The sequence below is a fragment of the Puma concolor genome, chromosome B2, assembly GCF_028749965.1.
Source record: "Puma concolor isolate L17-30 chromosome B2, mPumCon1.1.hap2, whole genome shotgun sequence".
NCBI lineage: Eukaryota > Metazoa > Chordata > Mammalia > Carnivora > Felidae > Puma > Puma concolor.
Genome location: NC_141671.1, coordinates 107295729 through 107321669, shown reverse-complemented (window position 1 = coordinate 107321669; position 25941 = coordinate 107295729). Strand labels below are relative to the sequence as shown.

At 35.7% G+C, this 25941-nt stretch overlaps 1 protein-coding gene across 1 annotated transcript in view; it reads right to left on the bottom strand.

Annotated features, from left to right (window-relative positions):
* RFX6 (regulatory factor X6) overlaps window positions 1-25941 on the bottom strand; it is a 55938-nt gene that overhangs the window by 17352 nt on the left and 12645 nt on the right. Inside the window, exons 5-9 of the mRNA XM_025925737.2 lie at window positions 22273-22350; window positions 21005-21032; window positions 5862-5969; window positions 1389-1466; window positions 1159-1272 (exon numbers count right to left, since the gene is read on the bottom strand). Of these exons, the coding sequence (XP_025781522.1) occupies window positions 1159-1272; window positions 1389-1466; window positions 5862-5969; window positions 21005-21032; window positions 22273-22350 (406 nt within the window). The remainder of the gene's footprint in view (window positions 1-1158; window positions 1273-1388; window positions 1467-5861; window positions 5970-21004; window positions 21033-22272; window positions 22351-25941) is intronic.

Below are 25941 nucleotides of genomic sequence, written 5' to 3'. Positions count from 1 at the left end.
GAGCTTTACTTTGATGGTGGTAAATGTGTATGCATGAGACCCGGGGGCTTTTCTTATACCCTCTCTTGGAGCCACCTTATTTCCCTTTTCTGCTTACTTCTTCAAGTCTTAAACATTGCAATCAGTTACTGCAAACTAAACCTTTTCCCTCTAAATAATGATACTCAAATGCAACCCAGAAAAATGAGACAATCCTCACTCTCCTTTGTCCCTCTTCAACGTGAATTTGAACTAAAGGCAGAGAATATACTGCACTTGCTCCATCCTCTTATCCTGTGATAGGGAGAACTTAACAGAGGATGAAAATATGGGCTCTCCCATTCCGGCTCAAGACTACCTACCAGTTCTTGGTGTGCAAAGTTGCTTCCAGTCTGAGTTCATCTAGCTTCTGCTGAGAACCTAATAGTAGCAACCAATTTAGGACGATTTATTTTCTAAATGCTTAACAGGGTTCTAGTTTGGGTTTTCTTGCAAACTCAGATTATGTTTTAAAAGGAAAGGTTTTGTTTTCCTTCTGACAATTGAACAGGTAAGTGCAGACAAACTCACTTTAAAGTACCCAGATTGCAACACAGTTTTCTCCCTCAGCCTCGACCTTGCTGTTGCTCTAACTAAGGAACTGACTGTCAGGGAATTAGATTCTCCCTCTTCCCAGATAAATGTTTGGCTAGAAGGCCAACCAGTTCATCTTTGTTTGTAATGTCTTCATGATCTTTCTGTAGACATCTGAATACTCTTATTTGGTTTTAGAACAGAAATGAACATTAATACATTAAACCTAGAGATTTCCAATATTTTTAAGTTGTTAATCCCATAAGAGTGTTTAACTCTGCTTTTCCCCCAGAAACAGACGGTAAAAAAGCCATCATATTATTCACTCTGAAAACACCTTAAACAGGTAATAAAAATTAACAAAATTTAATGTATTAGTGAGTATGTCATATTTTGAATCATTAACTGTAAACAGATTGATTTTATTTCAATGTAAATTTAACCATAACACATGCACAATTAAATACTTGTTTCTCATCAGAAAAAAATAATACTGTCTCTCCAGCCAGAAATAACAAATTTATTGAACATACAGTGCAAAAATTTAGATAGAATACTTATAAAGAAAACATGCGGTTTGTGTTTAAGACACCCCAAAGAGCTTACCTTATAAAGAATTGAGTCACAAACACAGAAAATGTCAATGATAACAGGGTTTTCAAGCAGGGGAAGAAGGTGATCAGGCATTCCTTGCCAAAAGTGTAATAAGAAATGCTGGATCTAGTTATAAAGCAAAAAGTATAAACATTAAGATTCTTCCTTAACATGAACTCATAAAGAACAAGACAAGAAAGTATACACAATATGATCAGCAAAGCATTCTTTGTCGTCCTTACCTCTTCAAAGTTTCCATTAATTGCATTGTCCAGGATGCACTGGCAGTGAGTTTTATACATCATTATGAGGGTATCAACCTATTTCAAGGAAGAAAACGCTTAACCAAAGAATCCTTTCAATACTGCCTTCATTTGTTTATGCATTCGTTTGTCCAGCATGCATTTTTTAAGCTCCTATTATGGACCAGGCATTGTGCTCAATGTCAAGGAATCAAAAACAAACGTACAGTTCTTATTTCCAGGAACTTAATGCCTTGTGAAGGGAGAAAGGCAAGCAAATAGACAATTACCGTATAGTATCATAGGACAATGAAAAGCTGATTGAGCAAGGAGCTTTGGGCCAAAGCAACATTGTGTTTTTCTACCTAAGAAGAGAATTACCTCTGATTGCAGAAATACACACAAAATGGTAAAATACATCAAGTGTCCACACAGTGTTTTATTAAGTGGGTGGTGGGCAGTGTGGCATAGCAGTTTCCAGTTTGGGGTCTGGAATTGGTTAAACTGAGTGCCCAGTTCAACTGCACTACTTTGCACAGGTTGTTTTGTCTCTGAACCCTAAGCTTTTTCTCTTCAAGTAGGATAGTAATAACATATTACCCACATGGTATTAAAAAGATTAAATAAAATATCAGGCAGATAGAAGAGTGCCTGGTACACAGTAAGATCTCACTAAATATTACTCGAAATTAGTAATATCGAATGCCTCATAAATTTACCCAAAAAATATTTGAATAGTTAATGCCCATTCTGAAAAGTCTCTGCTTCCATGTTACCACAGATATTTGGATTGCATAGTTAAAACATGTTAAACGTATTCTAAAATCTGTAATGGATTAGAACTAGATAATATTTTAATAGATTAATAATAGTCAAATATCCGTATTTTACAAGCTAGAAATATCACTACCTGTTACTGGTTGTGTAGTCTGTGTGAACAAGAACATGGCTTAGAGGTTACAGGTGTGAGTTTTTACCTGGATTTGAATACTAGCTCTAACCTGCCACTTACTAGATGTATGATGTCGAGCAAGCTACTTAACATTTGTGTGTTTTAAATTTCTCATTTGGAAAATAGAGATGATAATAACAGTACATTTCCAATAGGGTTGTTATGAGGACTAAACAAATGAACACATGCAAAGTGGTTGGAATAACCCATAATACATGCTGAGAGACTGACCATTAGATTTACTTTTATCCCAACAGTATCTAGGGTGGTGATGGCAATGGGGGTGTCCCACTGTAACCCTCCAGTCTCCAATATTTATCCTTACAGCCTAGTGACAGCACACATCTTTGTTATTCAGCTCAAAGCTGTAAAATGATGACATGCAAATTACCAATATCCCTGCAAGGAGGTATACTGATTACAGGACACCTCTAGCAGAGTATGTCACCATTAATGCAATTGAGACATGGTCCATATTTTAGTCAATGATATTACATCTTTAAATAGGTTTCCAGGACATATTTTTAAAAATAAGGATAAGGACAGTATGAAATACAGAAAGGAATTCACAACTGTTGTCAAAAATTAACCCTTTGAAAAACAGTGTGGAGGTTCCTCAAAAAATTAAAAATAGACCTACCCTATGACCCAGCAGTAGCACTGCTAGGAATTTACCCAAGGGATACAGGAGTACTGATGCATAGGGGCACTTGTACCCCAATGTTTATAGCAGCACTTTCAACAATAGCCAAATTATGGAAAGAGCCTAAATGTCCATCAACTGATGAATGGATAAAGAAATTGTGGTTTATATACACAATGGAGTACTACATGGCAATGAGAAAGAATGAAATATGGCCCTTTGTAGCAACGTGGATGGAACTGGAGAGTGTGATGCTAAGTGAAATAAGCCATACAGAGAAAGACAGATACCATATGTTTTCACTCTTATGTGGATCCTGAGAAACTTAACAGAAACCCATGGGGGAGGGGAAGGAAAAAAAAAAAAAAGAGGTTAGAGCGGGAGAGAGCCAAAGCATAAGAGACTCTTAACAACTGAGAACAAACTGAGGGTTGATGGGGGGAGGGAGAGAGGGGAGCGTGCATGATGGGTATTGAGGAGGGCACCTTTTGGGATGAGCACTGGGTGTTGTATGGAAACCAATTTGACAATAAATTTCATATATTGAAAAAAAAATTAACCCTTTGATCCCTGAAATATAAATAAGCTTTGATCCCTAAAATATAAATAAGCTTCTTTCTTCACAAGTATTTCCACTTATGTGTTCAAATGTATTCTTTTGTACACAAATCAGTTAAAGTTTTTAATCTTACTATTGGTACTACATTTGCTTATTTAATATTCACATAGTCTTCGGACTATGTAAATTTTTATTGTAGCATTGCATTATTTACAAACATAATTTTGCTCAGGTTTCTGAGAATAACACACCACCTTATAGAGGGCAGGAGCAGAGGCAAGGCTTATCTCCAGTAAAGTTAGTATGTGGTGAGGGTGGTAACTGCCTTGAGTGACACCATGATGAGGCAGAAAGTGGTCCCTCAGCTTTGACCAACCCCCACCTCACTGGGATCAACTTTTCACTGGGAAGTCCCATCTTTTCTGTCTCAAGAAAGCAAGTGCTTAAAGTGCTTAGCTTCAGCCCCACCCTTCTTTCTAGAAACTGACAAGTTATTTGGGGAACTGGGATACTGGCTAAGAAGGTGAAAAGCAGCATCCAACTGTTTTCGAGGGACAAAGAGGATGTTAGTCCCTAGTGCTCATGATGAGGACCGCTGGGAATGAACTTAGAAACCAGGGGTTATTTAAGCATCCTGATACCTGAGTGAGAAATGATCTACAGACCAGGGTTTCAAGTTGAAACCAGGTAAGGAATTCCAGGTAAGGAATTCCTTGGAAGCTAGTAGAGAAATTGAAATTAACTATTGAAACATGCTCATTTCTTTTTTTTTTTTTCTTTGTTGCCCTCTCCATTCCCCTCTCTTTCACCAGGTAGATTTACTTACACAGCAAACATCTTCATGATATGCTTACATGTAAGCAATTCTTTCCACAAAGGGACCCAACAATACTCTACTCCAAAGAACCATGTTCCCTGGAGTCCCACTGATTTCCACAGGTTTCTCCACAGACTGCCACATGAGGCATCCAAGTCTAAAGTTATAATATCACACCTTACAAGATTAAAAAAAAATGATGTGATAATCTCAAGAAATATGATGGGAGAGGAGAATGGTAGAAAGTGGACATACTTCAGGGGACTTGCTTGGAATCAGCATCTGAGAATTATCTTCAATATTTTGCCTATTCTTAACAGGAATAGTAGGTCATCAGAATAAATCCTGGAAATGACTGTGCAATTCTACTTATCTGTCAATAGATCTTTTTATCAATGCATTATTTTTATTTCCAGTTTCTACACAAACCCACTACTAAGTCAGCTGGACATTAGTTAATCACATTCCTCTGTCTTTGTACCTCAAGAATACGGACTGACTTAACATACTGTTAAAGATATTTTCCTTGGGGCGCCTAGGTGGCTCAGTCAGTTGAGCATCTGACTTCAGCTCGGGTCATGATCTCACTGCTCGTGATTTCGAATCCCACGTTGGGTTCTGTGCTGACAGCTCAGAGCCTGGAGTCTGCTTCACATTCTGGGTCTCCCTCTCTCTCTGCCCACTTCCTCCCCCAGCTCACACTCTGTGTGTGTGTGTCTCTCTCTCTCAAAAATAAATAAATGTTAAAAAAATTAAAACAAAAGATACTTTCCTTAAATGTTAATAAGAAATGAACTTTGGTTGAAAAAAAATGCGGAAATCATTATGCCCTGATTTAATAATGGATGCTGCCATTAGTCAGCCAGTAGGAACTCAGCAAATGACTTTAGAAGTTCAGAAATAGAGGAGGATTTACTCTTAGATTTTACTATATAAGCATTGAAAAGTCACATTAAGGATTATTTATAAACTGAATCCTATGAAACTGTTTCTTCCTTAACTTTCAAAAAAATTGCAACTATAACGGAACACAGAATTTTAGAATGGAAAGGAAGCTTTGTCAACTTCTAGTATAGTCCTTGCCATTCATCTAGATATTGCCCCCTCAGTGCTAGGAACAAATTGTCCTAGACAAGTGCCTGATGACTGCTGAAATTATATGAAGCTAATCAAAAACATAAAGCTTATAATTAAACTGCATGTGAGAGACACATTCTCATATTTTCTTCCTTGATATTGAGTTTTAGATAAAAAATAATCTTCAGTATTTTGAGGTTTATTTTGCCAACTTCTGACTACATACTATCATGGAGATGGTAAATAATTAATTGGAAAGTGTTTAATCAATGTTAGTAAACATTTGTCCCTCCTATAAATCAGTCAATTATGTTTGATTATGCAGATTTCTGACTGCTTCCTGCAAATGCCATGAGATTCCCAGCAAATGGCGATAGGGAACCAACATATCAGAAAATCAATAAAGAAGTATCTTTAATTGATACCTTGTCTTTAGAAATGCATCCCTGGTACACAAGGTGTTGAGCACTGGGGAATTCTGGAAGAAGTGTTCCAGTTTTTGAACTTAGTGAGTATTTACGAGTGAAGCCACCCTATAATTTAGAAAAATGAAAAGAAATAAATCATTATCAACTATTTGGCTCTGAAATACCATTCTAATAAAATAGAAACCCATAAAATATCATTTTTCTTCATCCTGCAAACGATGACAAATTAAGAGATTTTGGTAAACTGTTCAGATCATTCAATTGAACAAAGAAGAGCTGTCAGCAGAATCGTTTCCAATCATAAATAATTTCATAGTCAGGATATTTTCCCTATTATTTTGGATTTTAGTTTTGAACATTTGTCGGTTTATACAATTTTTAGAAATTTAATTTTAGTTCACATTTGTTAATGGCATAAGTTTTGAAAGACCTACTTTAGAACTGTTGAATTTGAACTATACGAGGATCAAGAATTGCCAAATCCATTTATGGATTGTGTAAACAAGATGATAAGAAGTTAACTAATTTGTTTAGTCTCAGAAATAATTAGTGATAGCTTGGGAGTGGAGCTTAAGTCTTCTCATTCCCAAATTGGTACTCTGGACTTTCTCATCTCAACCTTACCCCACCCTGAATTTACATATGTGTTCTTCTTTTGATCCCTTGGAGAATAGCACACTTCTAGTAGTCTTCAAAAATTAGAAAAAGTGACAAAAAACAAATAATATATAATGCCACAGGGTTGATGTACCTACAAAAAATCCACACAGAAAGAGAGAATGCATATTTGTGATGGAACCAGAGCCTCAGCAAATCTGTCTCCCAGGTCATAACTAATTGTTCCTGCCCCTCAAACAAAGTTTTAGCAAACTGGATCGTAATAAAGAGTTTAGGCAAAGAATGAAATTGTGACTATAGAATAGGAAGGAAAGTATTCCTGGCAAGGACAAAATTTCATTCTTTCCCATAGTTTTCCTATATTTTCTTCTACAGCTTTTGTATTTCTTTGTTTGTCTCTGTCATATTGAAGATTTATTGCTTATACAAGTTAGGTTCCTACCCTGTATTATCATTCCCAACATTTGTAGACTATTACAGACTTACATGTTAAATCACTAAGAAGTTGGGAGGACTTTCAGTCCTCAAAGCAGGTATTTTAAGAACATTGATTTCTCACTGACGGATTTGATATAAGCTTTCAAAAATTTTTTATTAAAAGTGCAGTAGAAATCTATTTCTTTCAGATTAGGTTTTAGTTTTCACCCTTGTTATGCTTTATTTTCAAGTATGGATAGAAAAGAATTATTCTGATTAAATAATTCTTAAGGATTTAAAAAAAAATTTTTAAGTTTATTTATTTTGAGAGAGAGCGCAAGGGAACAGGGGAAGGGGAAAGAGAGAGGGGGAGAGAGAGGATGCCGAGCAGGCTCCGTGCTGTCAGTACAGAGCCCTATGCAGGGCTTGAACTCATGAACCATGAGATCATGACCTGAGCCAAAAACAAGAGTTGGACACTTAACTGACTGAGCCACCCAGGCGCCCCTAATTCTTAAGAAATTAATAAAGAACTACTATATAAATGATTAACTATCATGAACTGATATATTAGCACAGTTAATCCCAATCCACTCTACTTAATCAGTCTTAAGAATTCAAGATATATTTCAAATATTTTTGATGCTTGGATTTGTCATTTATGAGCATGAATCATCGTTGTACAGTCAAAGAGTGGTATTGTCAATAAGTTGGGAAAATAATAGGATGTGAGAAGTAAAGAATTTAATCTTAAAAGGAGGAAAAAGTAATTGGCAAAGAATATGAAACTAACATTTGATAGATAAACATAACAAAAATGCACTTAAATTCTAATTTTAGGAAAGTTTACATTGTTTTCTTATGCCTTTTCTCATGGGTGGAAAATCATGTTTATTCATCCCAAAATGTAATTCGGTGAGATTGGAAAAGAGAGATAGAGAAACAGAAACCAAACAATGGCAATACATAGTGTTGTATTAAATCTAAGTTAGGAATATGAGAATAGTCTCGTTTCCATTGACAAATATGATTAATAATCAAAAATCTTTCCACAAAGGGAAAAAAACAGGCTCAGAAGATTTAATAGGTGAATTTTGTCAAGCATTCAGAAAGCAGATATTTCAAACTTAAAAGATTTTTTTTTCAGACAGTGGAAAAGAAGAACCTCTTTCCAATTCATTTGAAAACTTTTATGCCAAAACTGGACAAGGACAGAAAAAGAAAGAAAAATCATAGGCCAATACTGGTTATTATCATACTTGAAACAGTACCAAATAAAATACTTGCAAACCAAATCCAACAGTCAATAAGAATGATAATAAACAAGTCAGACTTAAACACACTACATTGACAGAAGAAAAGGTGGGGTGGGGGGTAGAATACCATATGTAATCAACTCAATTGATCCAAAAAAGTATTTGTTAAAAATGCAGCCACCATTGGGGCACCTGGGTGGCTCAGTCGGTTAAGCGTCTGACTTCAGCTCAGGTCATCATCTCACAGTCCATGAGTTTGAGCCCGCGTCCGGCTCTGTGCTGACAGCTCAGAGCCTGGAGCCTGCTTCGGATTCTCTGTCTCCTCTCTGCCCCTCCCCTGCTCATGCTCTGTCTCTCTCTGTCTCAAAAATAAATAAAAACATTAAAAAAAAAATCCAGCCACCATTCACTTCTCTTTCTCCCTCTCTGTCTATGCTAGAAACAGAAAAAAAATTCCCTAATCATTCAATAATCTATCAAAATATCAAAATATCAAAAAATAAAAAATATGAAAATAATCTATCAAAAACCCGCAGCAAATATCATACTTAATAGTAAATAGCAAGTTCATTACTATTTGACCTGTTTCGCAAGAAATATTAAAGACGGTCTTGTGGGTTAAAATGAAAGGACACTAGACAATAACCTGGAGTCATATGAAGAAATAATGATCCCAATAAAGGTAAACACATGGGCAATTATAAAACCTGGTATTATTATAACAATAGCTGTAACTCCACTCTCTGTTTTCTACATGATTTAAGAGACCGCTATGTCTCTTTTAAAAAAAAAAACAATTAGTCTAAAAGCTAGTATTATTGTAACTTTGGTTTCTAACTCCACATTTTCTTTTCTACATGATTTAAACACTAATGCATTATTAAAAACCAAATATTAGTACATGTATTTTGGACACACAATTTATAAAGATGTAATTCTGTAACATCAATAACTGAAAGAGGTAAGGACCAAACTTGAAAGGAGCAATGTTATGTATATTATTGAAGTTAAGCTGGTATAAATTCAAGTTAGAATGGTATAACTTTAGGATGATAAATGTAATCCCCATGGTAACCAAAAAGAAATTCGTTGCATAATATACACCAAAGCAAATGAGAAGGGAATTAAAATATTCACTACCTAACAACAGAATACACATTTTTCACAAGTGCACATAGAACATTTTCGAGGTTACACCATATGTGAGGCCACAAATTGAGTCTCAATAGATTTAAAGAGATAGATATAAAACAAAATATTTTATCTGGCCAAAATGGCATGAGGTTAGAAATCAAAGCAGAAGGAAAACTAGGAAAATTCACAAATTTGTGGAAATTAAACATACTCTTTTTTTTTTTAATATTTATTTATTTTTGAGAGAGACAGAGAAAGAGCAAGTGGGTTAGGGGCAGAGAGAGGGAGACACAGAATCTGAAGCAGGCTCCAGGCTCTGAGCCGTCAGCACAGAGCCCAATGTGGGGCTCGAACCCACAGAGCTGTGAGATCATGACCTGAGCCAAAGTCAGGCGCTCAACTGACTGAGCCACCCAGGCGCCCCAAAACATACTCTTTTTTGAAAATTTATTTATTTTGAAAGAGTGAGAATCGCAAGCAGTCTCTACTGTCAGCACAGAGCCTGACACGAGGCTCAATCTCACAAACCATAAGATCATGACTGGAACTGAGATCAAGAGTCAGACACTTCACCGACTGAGCCACCCAGGCACTCCAGTAGATCAAAGGAGAAATTATAAGGGAAATTAGAAAATTCTTAGAAATGAATGAAAATGGAAACATACTACATCAAAATTACAGGATGCAGTGAAAGTGGTGCCAAGGAAATTATAGTTATAAATGCTTACATTAAAAAATCTCAAATCAACAATCTAAGTAAACAACTTCAGGAACTAGGAACAGAACAAACTAAACCCAAGTTGGGCAGAAGAAAGGAAATACGAAAGATGAGAACAGAGATAAAATGAAATAGAGAATAGACAAACAATAAAGAAAATCAATGAAACCAAAGGTCAGTTCTTTAAAAAGGTCAAAATTGACAAATTCATAGGTAGACTAACTGAAAAGAAAGAATAAAGAAGACTCAAATGATTAAAATAAAAAAAGGAAAAACTCCTGAGTCTACCGAGAAAGGATTTTAAGAGAATACATGAACAAATGTACATCAACAAGTTGTTTAACCTAGATGAAATGGATAAATTCCTAGAAACACAAATTCTAGCAAGATTGAATCACAAAGAAAGAGAATACAGTATCTGAATCAGTCTCTAATCAAGGAAATTGAATTAGTAATCACAAATCTGACAAAGAAACGCTCTGATCCTATGGTTTCACTAGTGAATTGTACTAAACATATAAAGAAGAATTAACACCATACTTTCTTGAAGTTTTCCCAAAAATTGAGGAGGAGGGAACACTTTTTAACTCATTTTATGAGGCCAACATTATTTTGATACCAAAGTCAGACAAAAACACTACAAGGGAAAAAAACAAAACAAAACAGGCCAATATACCTTATGAACATTCATGCAAAAATCCTCAGCAAAATACTAATAAAGTGAACTCAGCAACATGTTAGAAAGATTATACACCATGACCAAGTGAGATTTATTCCTTGGATGCAAAAATCAATCAGTGTAATAGACCACCTTAACAGAATAAAGAGAGGAAAACACATGATTATTTCAATTGATGCATTTGACAAAATTTGACACACTTTCCCAATAATAATACTTAACAAACAAGGAATTTACCTCAACATAATAAGAGTCACATCAAAAACCCACAGCAAACATCATATTCAATAGTGAAAGACCAAAAGTATTTCCCTTAAGAGCAGGAACAAGGCAAGAATGCCCATTTTCACTGCTTCTTTTCAACATAGTACTGGAAGTCCTAGCCAGAACAAAAGTGCATCCAAATTGGAAAGAAAGAAGTAAAATTATCTGTTTGCAGATGATATAATCTTATATGTAGGAACCCATAGAGATTGCACAAACACAAAAAAACCCTGTTAGAAATAAGTGAATTTAGCACAGTAACAGGATACAGTCAGCATGAAAAACTCAGTTGTATTTTCATAACAATGAACAATATGAAAAGAACTAAGAAAACAATTTTACTTACAATAGCATTAAAAAGAATAAAATACATGGGAATTAACTTAACCAAGGAGGTAAAAGACTCATATAATGAAAATTATAAAATAATGCTCAAAGAAATTAAAGCATAAAGGAAAGACATCCTATGTTCATGACTTGGAAAACTTACTGTTAAGATGTCAATAGTACACAAAACACTCCACAGATTCAATGCAAAATCTTAATGATTGTTTTTGCAGAAATAGAAAAATCCATCCTAAAATTCATATGGACTCTCAGGAACCCCAAATAGTAAAAACAATCTTGAAATAAAAACTAAGTTGGAGAAGTCACAATTCCTAATTTTAAAACTTACTAAAAAGCTACAATAATCAAAAGAGAGTAGTGTTGACACAAAGACAAACATAAGAACAGAACACTCAGAAGTAAACCCTCACAAAAACTGCCACATGATTTTTGACAAAGGTACCAATAGCGTTCGATGGGGAAAGGGCAGTCTTTTCAACAAATGGTGCTGGAAAAATTGGATATCCACAGGTGAAAGAATGAAGATAAGCCTTTACCAAATACCATGTAACAAATTAATTAAAAATGAATCAGATATTCAAAATATAAGACCTAAACTATGCAATTCTCAGAAGAAAAGATAGGGAAAAATCATCCTAACTTTAGATTTGGCAATGATTTCTTAGATATGAGAACAAAAACAAAAACAGACAAATTGGACTTGCTAAAAATTAAAAACTTCTGTGCATCAAAGAACACTGCCAACAGAGTAAAAAGATAATCAATGGAGTGGGAGAAGATATTCCCATATCATATATCTGATAAGGGATTAATATCCAGGACATATGGAGAACTTGTAAAACTTAACAACAACAAAACAAACAACCTGCTTCAAAAATGGACAAAGGATGTGGACAGACATTTCTCTGAAGAAGATATACATTAGTCAACAAGGACATGAAATGATACTCAATATTGCTAATCATTAGGGAAATATTTCAAAGAAGAGAACTGGCCAATAAAAACCCTAAAAAATGCAACCTTATATTTTTGATGCAGTTATTCAAAGCAATTTTCAAATGAAAATCACAGGTGCCGTTTTGCATCCATTGGATTGGCAAGAACTAAAATGTCATTCAATGCCATGTATCAGTGAGAACGTGGAACAAAAGGAATGCTCACACATGGTTGGGCAGATATAAATTGATATAACCATTTCGGAAAACAACTTCATCTTAACTAGTAAAGTTAGACATGAGCGTATCCTAGAACCTGGAATTCCATTTCTGCACATGTGTGCCTGGAGGATGTTCATGCACTAGTTTTTCAGAAAAAAAAGTCCACCCCTGTTGAGATGAGCACTGGTTGTTGTATATAAGCGATAAACCATGGGAATCTACCCCCAAAACCAAGAGCACCCTTTACACGCTGTATGTTAGCCAATTTGACAATAAATTATATTTAAAAAGAAAAGAAAAGAAAAAAGTCCACCAACAATGGAATAAATAAATGCACTGTGATATTTTCACAGTGGAATATTACACAGCAGCACAAATAAGGGTATTAAAGCTACCTATACATCAACATTGGTCAATCACAAAATCTAATGCTGGATGAAACCAGAAGGTCTACAAAAAAATGAATCCATTCTATGTAGGGCACATAATGAACAATACACTGGCAATAATAAATGGGGTAATAAAACAATACATAGAATTATTCATCATTTTGAAGTATATGGTTCAGTGGTATTAAGTATATTCATATTGTTGTGTAGCCATAACCACATCGTTTAGGTATATATTCATAAGTGATCAACTTTAAGGAAAAACAAAGTAGTGATTAACACCAAATTTTGGACAGCAGTATCTTTTGGTAGGTGATTGGGACAGGGGCACAGAGAGGACTTCTCTCCATTAAGCTGTGGGGTAGATCTTGAATTTTTATCTTAGGTTATTTTTTAAATGCATGGGTGCACCTGGGTGGCTCAGTTCATTGAGCATCCGACTTTGGCTCTGGTCATGATCTCGCAGTTCATGATTTCGAGACTCGCGTTGGGCTTGTGCTGATAGCCGAGAGCCTGGAGCCTGCTTCAGAATTTCTGTCTCCCTCTCTCTCTCCCCCTCCCCAACTCGCACTCTGTCTCTCTCAATGATAAATAAACATTAAAAAAATTTTTAATAAAAAAATAAAATAAAATGTGTATGTGTGTGTTATGAACAATACATTTCCAAATAAAAAGAATGTTAGAAGGGCTCCTGGGTGGCTCAGTCGGTTGGGCGTCTGACTTCAACTCAGGTCATGATCTCACGGTCCGTGAGTTCGAGCCCCGCGTCGGGCTCTGTGCTGACAGCTCAAAGCCTGGAGCCTGCTTCGGATTCTGTGTCTCCCTCTCTCTCTGACCCTCCACCGTTCATGCTCTGTCTCTCTCTGTCTCAAAAATAAATAACCATCAAAAAAATTTTTTTAAATGTTAGAGTGCTAAGGAAACACATATTAAGGAACAAAGTATATCTATTATATTTAAATACTTATTTAAAACTCTCATCTTGATAAATAGTAGTTTTGTGTAATAGACGCCAGCAACATTTGGAATCAACAGGAGGCAAAAGTGCCGAAAGAAAAACTTTAAAAATTAAATTTGTTGGATATGTTAACAATTGTGTGCAAAGTTGGTATAAATCAAATAATGTGCAGTCCAAAACATGTAGCACAAAAAGAAAGAAACAATTGATAATCTGGGAAAAAAAGTAAAACACGATCATTTTAATTACACTAATATGTTCGCTATTTTAATTGCACCAAAACTGGTGCCCGTCATAGGCCAGTTACAGAGGTCTGGGAGGTGTGTGTGGGGGGGGTGTGGGGGGGTGTTCCCCTCAACCAATGACTTCAGTACTCTTGGGTAAACTATTAAGTCTTATTTCCAAAAGAAAACAAGAAGAAACCTGCAGAAAAGAAACCATATGATTAGAAGGCAAGAGGGTCTGATTTATGAGGAAAGATTAAAGGATTTAAGCAGCACAGTTTGGCTAAGTGATGACCAAAAGAGAGCATGATAACAGTCTGTAAATATTTGCAAAGTATATACCAAGGAGGGAGGATTTGTTATTTATCTTGGTACAAAGTTGTTAAATGGCCATGAATGGCCGATGTTAAGGAGAAGGAAATTCAGGCTCAGAGAGACTTCCTGGTTGAAATGAAAAAAATCAAAGGGGCTGGCTCCCTAAGAAATAATGACAACTTCATTACTAGAGCTAGTTAAAACAAAATTTGGTGCACACTAGAAGATTCACAGGAAAAGAAAGGCTTTCTTTGATCAGGACAAAGCATTGAGAGTAGGTTTTGTTAGTTTTATTCCAGAGGATGAAAGGATTCTGAAACATTCTCTAAGACATTTCTGAAATTTGAATCACTACATTTATGAATAAAAATGTAAAATAATCAAAATTCATACCACAAGCTGATAATTACTCTTACCATCTTCTTCCTGTCCTTTTGTTTTACTTTTCTTATTTTCATTTTGTTTTCTTGTATAGTGTGAACTATTTAAAGCTCAAAAAGGGGGTGGATAAAGAATAATAAGTAGCCATGTACTAATCAACCAGATTGAGACATTACAAATTTGAAATATTAAAACAGTCTCTGTAGCCTTTCCTAATCTTATTACCTTCCTCCCCACAAGAAATAATGCTCTTCATTTAGTTTATATCATTCCCATTTAAACCTCTAAAAATTTATCTCATATGTAATACTCTTAAGCAACATATACTATTGCTTTAAAACTCGTAGAATACGGTATATATCCTTCTACATTCAATACGTTTTCTTCACTCAACTTTAGGTTTTTGAGATGAATCTAATTTAATTCTTGTAGCTATAATTCATTCATTTCCAAAGCGGTATAGTATTACCTTGTATAAATATATTAACATTTATTCTCTCATTGTATCATAATGGCCATTTGTTTTCCAGCATTCTGAGATTGCAAACAATACCGCAGTGTGCCTGCTTGTGCACCGTGTGAAGGTTTCTCTAGGAATACAGTCATACGGCGTGTGCACCTTCAGCTTTACTAGTGATTGTCCCCTCTCTTGTTCCCAAGCGTTCCTTTGCTCCACATGTCTGACAACGCTTATTTTCAGACTTTTGACTATTGTTATTCAAAAAATAGTGACATGACCATTTGTTATGGTTTTAATTTGCATTTCCCTGATGAAAACTTCTCTGATTAAGTTGAACACTTTTCACATGTTTCTTGGCAGGAATGGTATCCAAAATATTTGTTGACCCCATGTTATGGTCAGTCAGGAGGGGTGCCATGAATACCAATACTATTTGCAGTTATTATTTTTCTACTTGTATGAATTGCATGTTTATATACCATGTTATATTTCTACTGGGTTGTCTTTTTATCATGGAGTTGAGTATTTTACATGTTCTAAAATAGTGCTGCCCAACAGAACTTTCTGTGATGCTGAAAATGTTCTGTCTACACTGCAATACTCTATATGATTATTATGGACCTGAAATGTAGCTAGTGTGACAGAGAAACAAAATTGTAGGTAATTAATAGCCATATGTGGCCAATAGCTACTATATTGTACAGCATACCTGTATATATTAATCCTGTCACTCATATATGACATGTAAATATCCAGTTTTATTTACATTTGAAGCCACATATACATATATTTGCTTTTGTGTCCTCTTTTCTTCCTAATTAACATTTTTCCATGTCATTAAAAGAGATTTTTAATAAATGGCATAATATTTAGTCCCATAAAAGTCCTATAAATGATGTCACCATGGGGCACCTGGGTGGCTCAGTCGGTTGAGCATCTGACTTCAGCTCAGGTCATGATCTCACAGTCTGTGAGTTCGAGCCCCGCGTCAGGCTCTCAGAGCCTGGAGCCTGCTTCGGATTCTGTGCCTCCCTCTCTCTCTGCCCCTCCTCTGCTTGTGGTCTGTCTCTCTCTGTCTCAAAAATAAATAAAAATACTTTTTAAAAAAATGATGTCACCATTTCTTTACTGGTAGTAATTTAGGTTACACAGTTTTTCATAGTTGTCGATTACAATTTTTGCATAATATTTTGTAAGCATTTTCTGTTATTTCTGTATATGAGATTCATGCAAAAGTGAAACTGTGGGAGAAAAACCATGAACACTTTGAAGACTTGACACAGATCTTACAACTTTTTATCCAGGGAGTTTGGTCAGTATTCACCAGAGGGATACGAAACAGCTTATCTCACCAGAACTTCACCAACATCATCATATTAATTTCTAAATATTTGATAATTACAGAATTCAAAATTTTATTTATTTTTTATTTATTGGGCAGTCCATTTTTCATGCATTTATTGCCCTTTTCTTCCTTATGTGTATTTTCTATTCATGTCTTTTACTGTTTATTGTCATCTTCATAGTTTTCTATAAATTGATAGGATTTCTTCACTTAATAGAAATATTATCCCATTGTCATATTTGCTGAAAATATTTTCTCCAGTCTTTCTTTTGACTTCAAATTTTATATATCACGCTGTTGATACAAAAATAGTTTTCAATTTCTCCACTTTATATTTTTCCTTTGACTTCTTAAATTTTCGTCTTAGAAAATCATTCCCAGCAGCTCTTTCTGCCCACAGGTTCTGTCCCCGTGCTTTAATAAAATCACCTTTTTTTGCACCAAAAAAAGGGAAAATCATTCCTTATCCAGAAATGAAGTAGATAAAAATGTTCCCTTCTAAGTACTGTTTTTATATTTAATAATTTATATGAAATTCATGAGGCATAATTTTTTTCCAAAATGGTCAATTTTTCTAACATCATGCTATGAAGAATTTTATTTATTTATTTGATACTACATCCTCCTCCAAAAAACAATTAAGACAATTTACTGAAAAAAAAATTTTTCCTTCATTGGTTGTAATGTCTCTTTGATCATACATTAAATCCTTATTTACACTAGGGTCTTGTTTTTCAGGTATCTAATCTCTGTTATGGATTTATTCTACCTACAGTTGAGTTTATATCATAGTGTCATAATATTTTGATATCTGCCAAACAAGTCCCTTTTCACTATTCTTATTTACATTTCTCTTAACTATTACTTTCTGTATATCCTTCTACATTAAATGTATAGTCATTTTAATCATTTCCAAAAATCAATTACCCACTCAAATTTTTATTAGAGTATTAAATGTCTAAATTAATTTAGGAAGAATTGGCCCATTTATAATATCTAACATACCTAGCCACTCATGTGGTATGTCTTTTCATTTAAAATTTTCATTTAAATAAAAAGCTTCTGCACAGCAAAGGAAACAACAAAACTAAAAAGCGGGGCACCTGGGTGGCTCAGTCGGTTGAGCATCCGACTTCGGCTCAGGTCATGATCTCACTGTTTGTGAGTTCGAGCCCTGCGTCGGGCTCTGTGCTGACAGCTCCGAGCCTGGAGCCTGCTTCGGATTCTGTGTCTCCCTCTCTCTCTCTGCCCCTCCCCCACTCATGTTTTCTCTCTCTCTCTCTCTCTCTCTCTCTCTCTCTCTCTGTCAAAAATAAACATTAAAAAAAAAACTAAAAAGGAGCTTACTGAATGGGAGAAGATATTTGCCAATAACATATCTGATAAAGGGTTAGAATCCAAAATTTATAAACAACTGATACGACTCAATACCCAAAAAACAAACAATCCAATGAAAAAATGGGCAGAAGACATGAACAGACACCAACAGACACTTGAAAAGATTCTGAACATTTCTCATCTTCAGGGAACTGCAACTCAAAACTACAGTGAGATATCACCTCACACCTGTCAGAATGGCAAAAATCAAAAGTGCAAGAAACAACCAGGTTGGTGAGGCTGTAGAGAAAAAAAAAAAAAAACCCTCTTGCACTGTTGGTAGGAATGCATACTGGTGCAGCCACTGTGGAAAACAATATGGAGGTTCCTCAAAAAATTAAAAATAGAACTATCTTACAATCCACTACCAATGTTTCCCAGCTAAAATCAGGCACTTCTCTCCATCTCTAGAGCTATCATCCTCGTCCAGATATTCTTTCATCCAGACTTATCCCCAAATCTATAACATGATGCTCCTTGTTTGCCTTCCTATATGTCAGTGGTTGACATTTGGTAACATCAGAGACATTTCTGCTTGTCACAAGAGGAGGGTGTGGAATCTGGTGAGTAGAAGCCAGAGATACCATGATGTTGCTAAACATCTTGCAGTGCACAGGACATCCCTCACAACATAGAATTATATAGCCCAAAACATGAGTAATACCAAGTTTGAGAAACCCTAACCTATAACGTTACATCGATTCCATCACTGTTACTCTTTTTCCTGACTCCACTCCAAATTCCCACTTATTCTCAGTTCTTTCCTTGAATGTCACTTCCTATGGAAAATGTCCCTGACCACTTAAACTAGGTTGATACCCAGGACACCCCTTATAATTGCATATAATTACTTTAAAAGATATGTTCTGCTACACTGTAAAAGAGAAATTCTATCCATTCACTATTTTGTTCCTTAGTATCTGTAACTCCATCTATCAATTAATAAGCATGAGCATGAGTTTTAAAAAGTAGAACTTAATTCAGAATTTGAAAAAAGCAAACACATCTCTCAGCCTCAGTTTCCTTAGCTGTAAGTTAGTAATGCTAACACCGATTTTCCCTACCTCACAGTTAGTAGTGTTCAAATGAACTGTAACACATGCAAGTTGACACTGGAAGTCTCACGTCCTGAGCAAACTATGATGGTTGATCACTCAGGTACCAAATAATTTTTTAAAATTTCAGCTTTGAGGGGTGCCTGGGTGGCTCAGTCGGTTAAGTGTCCGACTCTTGATCTCAGCTCAGGTCATGATCTCAAGGTTCGTGAGTTCAAGCCCTGCATCAGGCTCTGTGCTAACAGCATGGAGCCTGCTTGGGATTCTGTCTCTCCTTCTCTCTGCCCCTCCCCTGCTGCGCTCTCTCTCTCTCTCTCTCAAAATAAGTAAATAAACTAAAAAAAGATGTTTTTAAATAAAAAATAAATAAATAAAATTTCAGCTTTGTTAAACAAAATTCCATTATTTTTTAAGTGTTTAGAGTAGTTCCGAGCCTTTAGAAAGCCCTTGTGCTAATTTCTATAATCATCATAATAATGATGCTTTATTGTTGCTGCAGTCTTTGGAAATGTCAGCTATATGACAGCCTAACAAAAATTTTTTTTTTTTTTAATTTTTTTTTTTCAACGTTTATTTATTTTTGGGACAGAGAGAGACAGAGCATGAACGGGGGAGGGGCAGAGAGAGAGGGAGACACAGAATCGGAAACAGGCTCCAGGCTCCGAGCCATCAGCCCAGAGCCCGACGCAGGGCTCGAACTCACGGACCGCGAGATCGTGACCTGGCTGAAGTCGGACGCTTAACCGACTGCGCCACCCAGGCGCCCCAAAAATATTTTAGTTTAAATTTGTTAACAAGATCTACACCCGAATTTGTAGTGCACTCTTCTAAGGAGGAAACAGTACACTGGGGAAACATTTTTTCTTTTATTCTGTAAAATGAGCCTTGCCATACACATGCCGTAATAGCTGATGGCTCACTAAGTACCACCAACCTCATCAAAGTGGTAGAAAGAACACCTGAGAGAAATTACTTAAATTCCCTATTGACATAAACTTCAGTCAACTGAAGTGTATTTCTAAGTCAATATTTTTGCACTTTCACAATTGTTTATCTAATAAAGAGCTATTATTTCATTGATAAAAAGAGCAATCTAGAGGATTTTATTATGTAATTAGCCATTAACTGTATTAAAAGCACTGGTGGGAAGAAATTGGTCATTTCAAAGGGTTGGGGGCTTTCTATTATTTCTTAAGATAATATGCTTGCATCATTTCACCAAACTAATGGAGTTACAACCTCAGGTCCAGATTTACCACACAACACATTGTCATGTGCCCTTAGTTCTGTGGCACCTCTTTTTAATGATTAGATAACTTGAGGATAATGAAGGCCTTATCGTGTGCCTAATTAGCCATGCAGTCCCTAATGGTAGTCTAACTCATTTAGATAAAGTCAGTTTGCTGATCTGTTCGTTGGTTGGGGGTGGGGAGTGGAAGGGGTGTCTAGGGAGAAAGTGTGTGAGTGTGTGTATGTTAGAGAGATGTACCCTTTCTCCCTAGTTCCCTCCTCCACCATCCACCCTGTCTCCACACTGCAGAAGAGGTCAGCAAACTGACTATACATACACATACACTCACACAAAGTGGTTAAAACAAACCACAGCATAACATTTGGGTTTCTTGATAACTCTTAAAGGTTTTGTCTAAATGGGTATATTCCGAATACAAATTCCTTCCATATCCTCAGCTTTAGACTTTTTGTTTATATTCAACTGGAAGTGTCTTAGATCTGTAAAGGTCTTTTTTTTTTTTTTTTTTTTTTTTTTTTTTTTTTTTTTTGCAGTCTCTTAAGTATCTGATATTAGGTGAGAATAACTGAAAAATTACCCTTCCTACGTTAATTGGAAATTGTTCAGTAGGTCCATGTAAAGAATAATCAGTAGCCCCAAATCTAACAGCTCTCTCTGAAGTTCTCAATCATTTAATGGGCTCCTAATAAATTAACATTTATTTCTATATTTGCCAATGAGGACGGTTAGCATGTATTATTTAGTTTGTAGTACATATTATAGCAGATAAAATAGAAATGAAAGTAATTCTTACCTCATTCTTCAGCTTGCTTCCAGAAAACCTTAAAAATCAGTATATTTTCCATTAGTTAACATGTAAATATACAGTTATAGCAATCAAGGAAATGCAGAGGACCCACAATAGGGGTAACTTTGGATCATGATTAGCAAAAGAAACCTGGAGAAATCTGCTTGATTTTCAAAGAGACCCAAGCCTTCTTATCAACTTACTTAAAAAAATAAATCTATTAAGGAAAAGTAAATGAAGCATATTTAAGGAAATCTGATAAGATCTGCAAAGAACATTTGATATTAAATATTCATTTGTATTCTAGCCTGTATTTTCATGTTGCAGTTAGTTGTAGCCAATAAGCTGCCATTATGTTCTTCACCATGTCTGAGTTCATCTTAGTATGACTCAGGTGAATAAAATTATTTTTTTACATGTCACTTTACTTTTCAAAAAAATTTATTCTTTTGAGAGCTAAGAGGAGTTCTTGGTAAATCATACTATAAGGCAATCTCCGATGCAGATTTAATTACTAAGAGCTCCAGTATATGAAAAATAGTAATTGTATATTATCACTGGTTTTATTGGATATCACCCCAATAACGACCTCCTCCTGATGGTTAATGGCAGGTTAGAGAAATGTGTTATGATCATTTGTGTATTCCCTTTCACAGAGACTCAAACAGGGCAGTAACTTTATCTCACTTAAGGTAAGCTGGTATTCAAAGCATGTATTATTAGTGATGAGTTATCATAAACTTTTCATCTTTGTAAGGTACTGATGAAGCACAGAGATTTTTATGTTATTTTATATTATTTTTAGAGGCTTTATAACCAACGTGGGGCTCAAACTCATGACCCCGAGACTAAGAGTCTCACGCTCTACCAACTGAGTCAGCCAGGTGCCCCAAAGACAGAGATTTTTAAAACAGGTTATTTCTTGGGGAAAAACATACATTTTCTGCCCTTATTTTATTGATTCCAGCCTGAAAACAGACTCAGCCTTGTGAGTAAATACTAATTTAAAAACAATTCTGCTTCCTTGATTTTTCCTTTTCATCTCTCTGGTATACCTTGTTCACTATTAATTTCTCATTAGTGATCAAAAATTACATAAATTACCCAATAATCTAGACCATATCATTGCAAATGTCCATACAAAGTTGAAATTAAGGTCTGATGCTTAAAAGAAAACATTTCAATAAGCAAAATGAAAAAGTCTTTTATTCAACTGCTATTATGCATATTTCAGGAAATGCAAAGAATTTGTCTTGAAGAAAGTAGAACTCTACCTTGTCAGGCCTTTTCCAGAATAAACGGAGTGGTAATATGCACTGCTCTCTTTGATGCCAATCCCATAATAATGATACCTAGAGCAAGGACAGGAACCAGCTCTGTGTTAATGAAGGAGTTTTTGGAAGGGGAGAAGGAGATAAAAGTACAGCTGAGGGAAAGAACAGCTAAGAACTGCAACCCTCTGATCACCTTCCTTTCCTGATTTTTTTTCAAGTAGCATCTTAATGTGTTAAATCGCTTTGATGGTCATTAGTCCTACTTATGGTCATATTTCTGGCTCTAGGATTAAAAAAGGAGAACAGCCAATCCCCTTCTAACCTCTAAAATATAGGCTTCAAAACCAAAAAAATTCATAAATGTAGACATTTAAATGTAACCACTTAAATTTGTAAATGTCAGCACTGGCTCCAAGTATATCAAGTGTCATTCTGCTAATTACCGGTTCAATTTGAATTTAGTCAATTGAAAAAGAAAATGATAGGTTTCCTTTATAGTATATCTACTGGATGGAGTAAAAACGTATGACATTGTATGGAGGAAGATATTAATGTCGTGCATAGGAATATATATGAAGCATGTGATCTTTCAAACGTTATTTTCCTCATGAGGAATGAGAAGCCCAATTCACTGTCATTTTCACTTCAAACTTTTGTGCAACAATGAGGGAAAAAAACTGTACCATGAATCAATGGAAATATGAAACATGGAATGTAACAGCGTCACAAATACTTTATTATAAATGTGTCTATGGATCCTGAGCCACTCACAAGTATAGCATTTCATCAGTTCTCAAGTTGTAGCTCATTCTCTTAAGCTGCAGACTCCTGACTTATTACACACCCAGGCACAAACACTATAATATTACACAAAAGCTAATCAAACAGTGGGAATTCAGTAAGGCTGGCTGAAGCCTAACTTCTGCCTTCCCTTTCCTTCCCAGCCCAGCACATGCAGCAGCACCATTACTTGGTTACCTATTGTTTCAATTTGCATTCATCTAAAATCAAGCAAGGAATGAAATAAAAGCGAATAAAGGGGTTGCCAGGGGACTCCGCTGTAACCGTATTTAGAATTTCATAACTTAGTATCATCATCTGAGTTTAAAGTGGACAAGACAGTGCAGATCTAAGTTTCAAGGCCCCTTTTCTGACCTTAGCAATAAAAAATAAAATAAAATAAAAAAGACTTGGCAGAACAAGTCCACCTCTAAACATTCCCAAGGCCCAGAACAAGAGTACAAATGAAAGCCCACATACCATATACTTAAATATTCAAATCTAAATCAAGCTTAAAAACTACTACATAAAATAACCCTGTCCTCCTAGCTTGACAGTTTTCCTCCATACTGATCTGGTAGGTGGGTTTGAATCTACAATTCTTCCATGTGTGAACATGGCGGTGGGAGAAGAGCCACCCTTAGCCCTTGTCTTCACAGCCCCTGCTCTTTTCTTCACTGTGAGGAGCCTCTTGTGAACACACAGCCTCCATGTCCAAGATCAATCCAACCTTCCAACCACCACCGCCAAAGAGCTACCTTCTGGTGGCTCAAGTCTATGTATAGTGGTGGAACATAGCACCCTTCTCAGGATGGATGGGGGGAAAGAGCCCCACATAAGAGGGAGAAGGCAAGTCTGGGCTCTTTGGACAAAGAATTCTGGGGTTCTGGGGACCTGAAACGTGGGCTGGAAGGAGGATGTGGTCTCTCGATGGACACATTTATTCAGGCTATGGCCCCCTTGTCTCCTGGGGAAGAAGAAAGCTGGAGGAGGGCCAGAATAGAGCCCCCTAAACTGTGAGGCCCAGAGATGGGTTCTCTCCCATTAAGTTCTAAGGGCAAAGAAGTCACCTCTGATGACCCTGGGCTATTTGAGATAGAAAAGAGTTTTTAAATATGAAAACAAAAAATTACACATATTATACAAATGTTTTCAGAAAGAGCTATTATATTTGAGAAACAGTAATGGGGGGGGGTGATCAAGGTGAATGGTGATATTTTATGATTGCGGCACACTGGGAATAAGTTTTCAATACAAGGGCAATAAGTAGCCTGTTAACCTGAAACAGAAGAGGTGGGTTTTTTTTGTTTTTTGTTTTTTGTTTTTTTTTGAGGCGGTGAGGGGTAAGGGGAGAGACAGAGAGAGGGAGACAGAGGATCTGAAGCAGGCTCCACACTGTCAGTGCAGAGCCTGATGCGGGTCTCGAACTCATGAAATGTGAGATCATGACCTGAGCCGAAGCTGGAAGCCTAGTGGACTGAGCCTCCCAGGTGCCCCAAACAGAGGAGGTTTATAACTGCTCAAGTTTTACAATACAGAAAATAATCCTATAGTAGAAGAAGAATAAAAAACCCATCAGGTATAATGAAACAGAGGGGGAAATGGAGGAAATCCAAAAGTGATGGAAACCCCAAAATACGGAAATGACTAAGTCTCCAGTGAGAAACTAAAAGAAGGAAGCTTATTTAAGTCGTAAAGACCTTACCAAAAGCATTTATATTAACAGAAATAGATAAGGAAAAGACCTAAAAACCATGAAAACAATGAGCAGATTTAGAGGATATTTGGCAAGTGTATTACAATTAATAATTATTATAAAAAGTTAATGAACCTAAGAGTCTGAAATAAATATTAATATTTTTAATCAAGATATAGAACTAAGATATCAAAGGGAATTTCTTTCTATTAGAAGAAATATAGCAAAAGATGTTTGAGAACAAGCAGATCTATTACAATGTAAATATATTGTAATTTCATTTTCTCTTGCAAAGTTTTCTATTTATTCTCTAGAGACTATAGTTTAAATAACTATATTTCATCCACTTGCTGAAGCAATATATGTTAAACATTGCTTTAAAAGTTGATAATTTTCTTTTATTAGAACGTTGATCTTTTGTTTCTCATCTATAATCTTTTTTCAATATGTAGATAATATTATATCATGGTAAAGTGGTTTGTCATGCAGATTTGAGAAGAAATTACATTGCCCAGTGGTAGACAAAAGTCACTGGGCAAGTCAAAGGGATGACCAGGAGTTCAACAAATATTAGAAGACATACTGTGTCCTGACAACTATGCTAGATGTCAATACGATGAAAAAACAGACATGGGAAATCAGGGCAGGAAATTATACCCTTGTTCATGGCTTCCTGAGCCCGACCACTTGCCAGTCATGGAACAGTGACCACAGTGACTAATACTGAGGCACATTTTACTTTCATTTTTAAAAATCACCTGATGATCAGGTTCTGTAAAAACTGCACCATCCTTTAGCACTCAAGAATCCTGACTAATATGAATTTGTAATTTTTTCTTACTTATGACTTTTCAGGAAAGGGTATTCTGATTACACAATTCATTTGTTCCTTATTTTCTAAAATGACTATTATTTTGCCCTCTTCTTTCCAATAATAGGCAGAAGCATCTTTAAAAATGGAAGTGTATAATATTTCCAACTACATTTAGAGTCAAGAGTTTACATCTTACGGCCCCACCCCATCCCCAGCAAAAGAAAATCCTTTTAAAATAATGTATTTTATTAGTAGGCTAGATGTAAATGCTGCTATCAACCCAGACATGCACTGAGAACTCTTTGTTTCAGTGGGTCATGTTGCCTCTGTACTTGAGAAGCAAAATCTTTATTATAATTTTGTATCTCAATTTTATTTG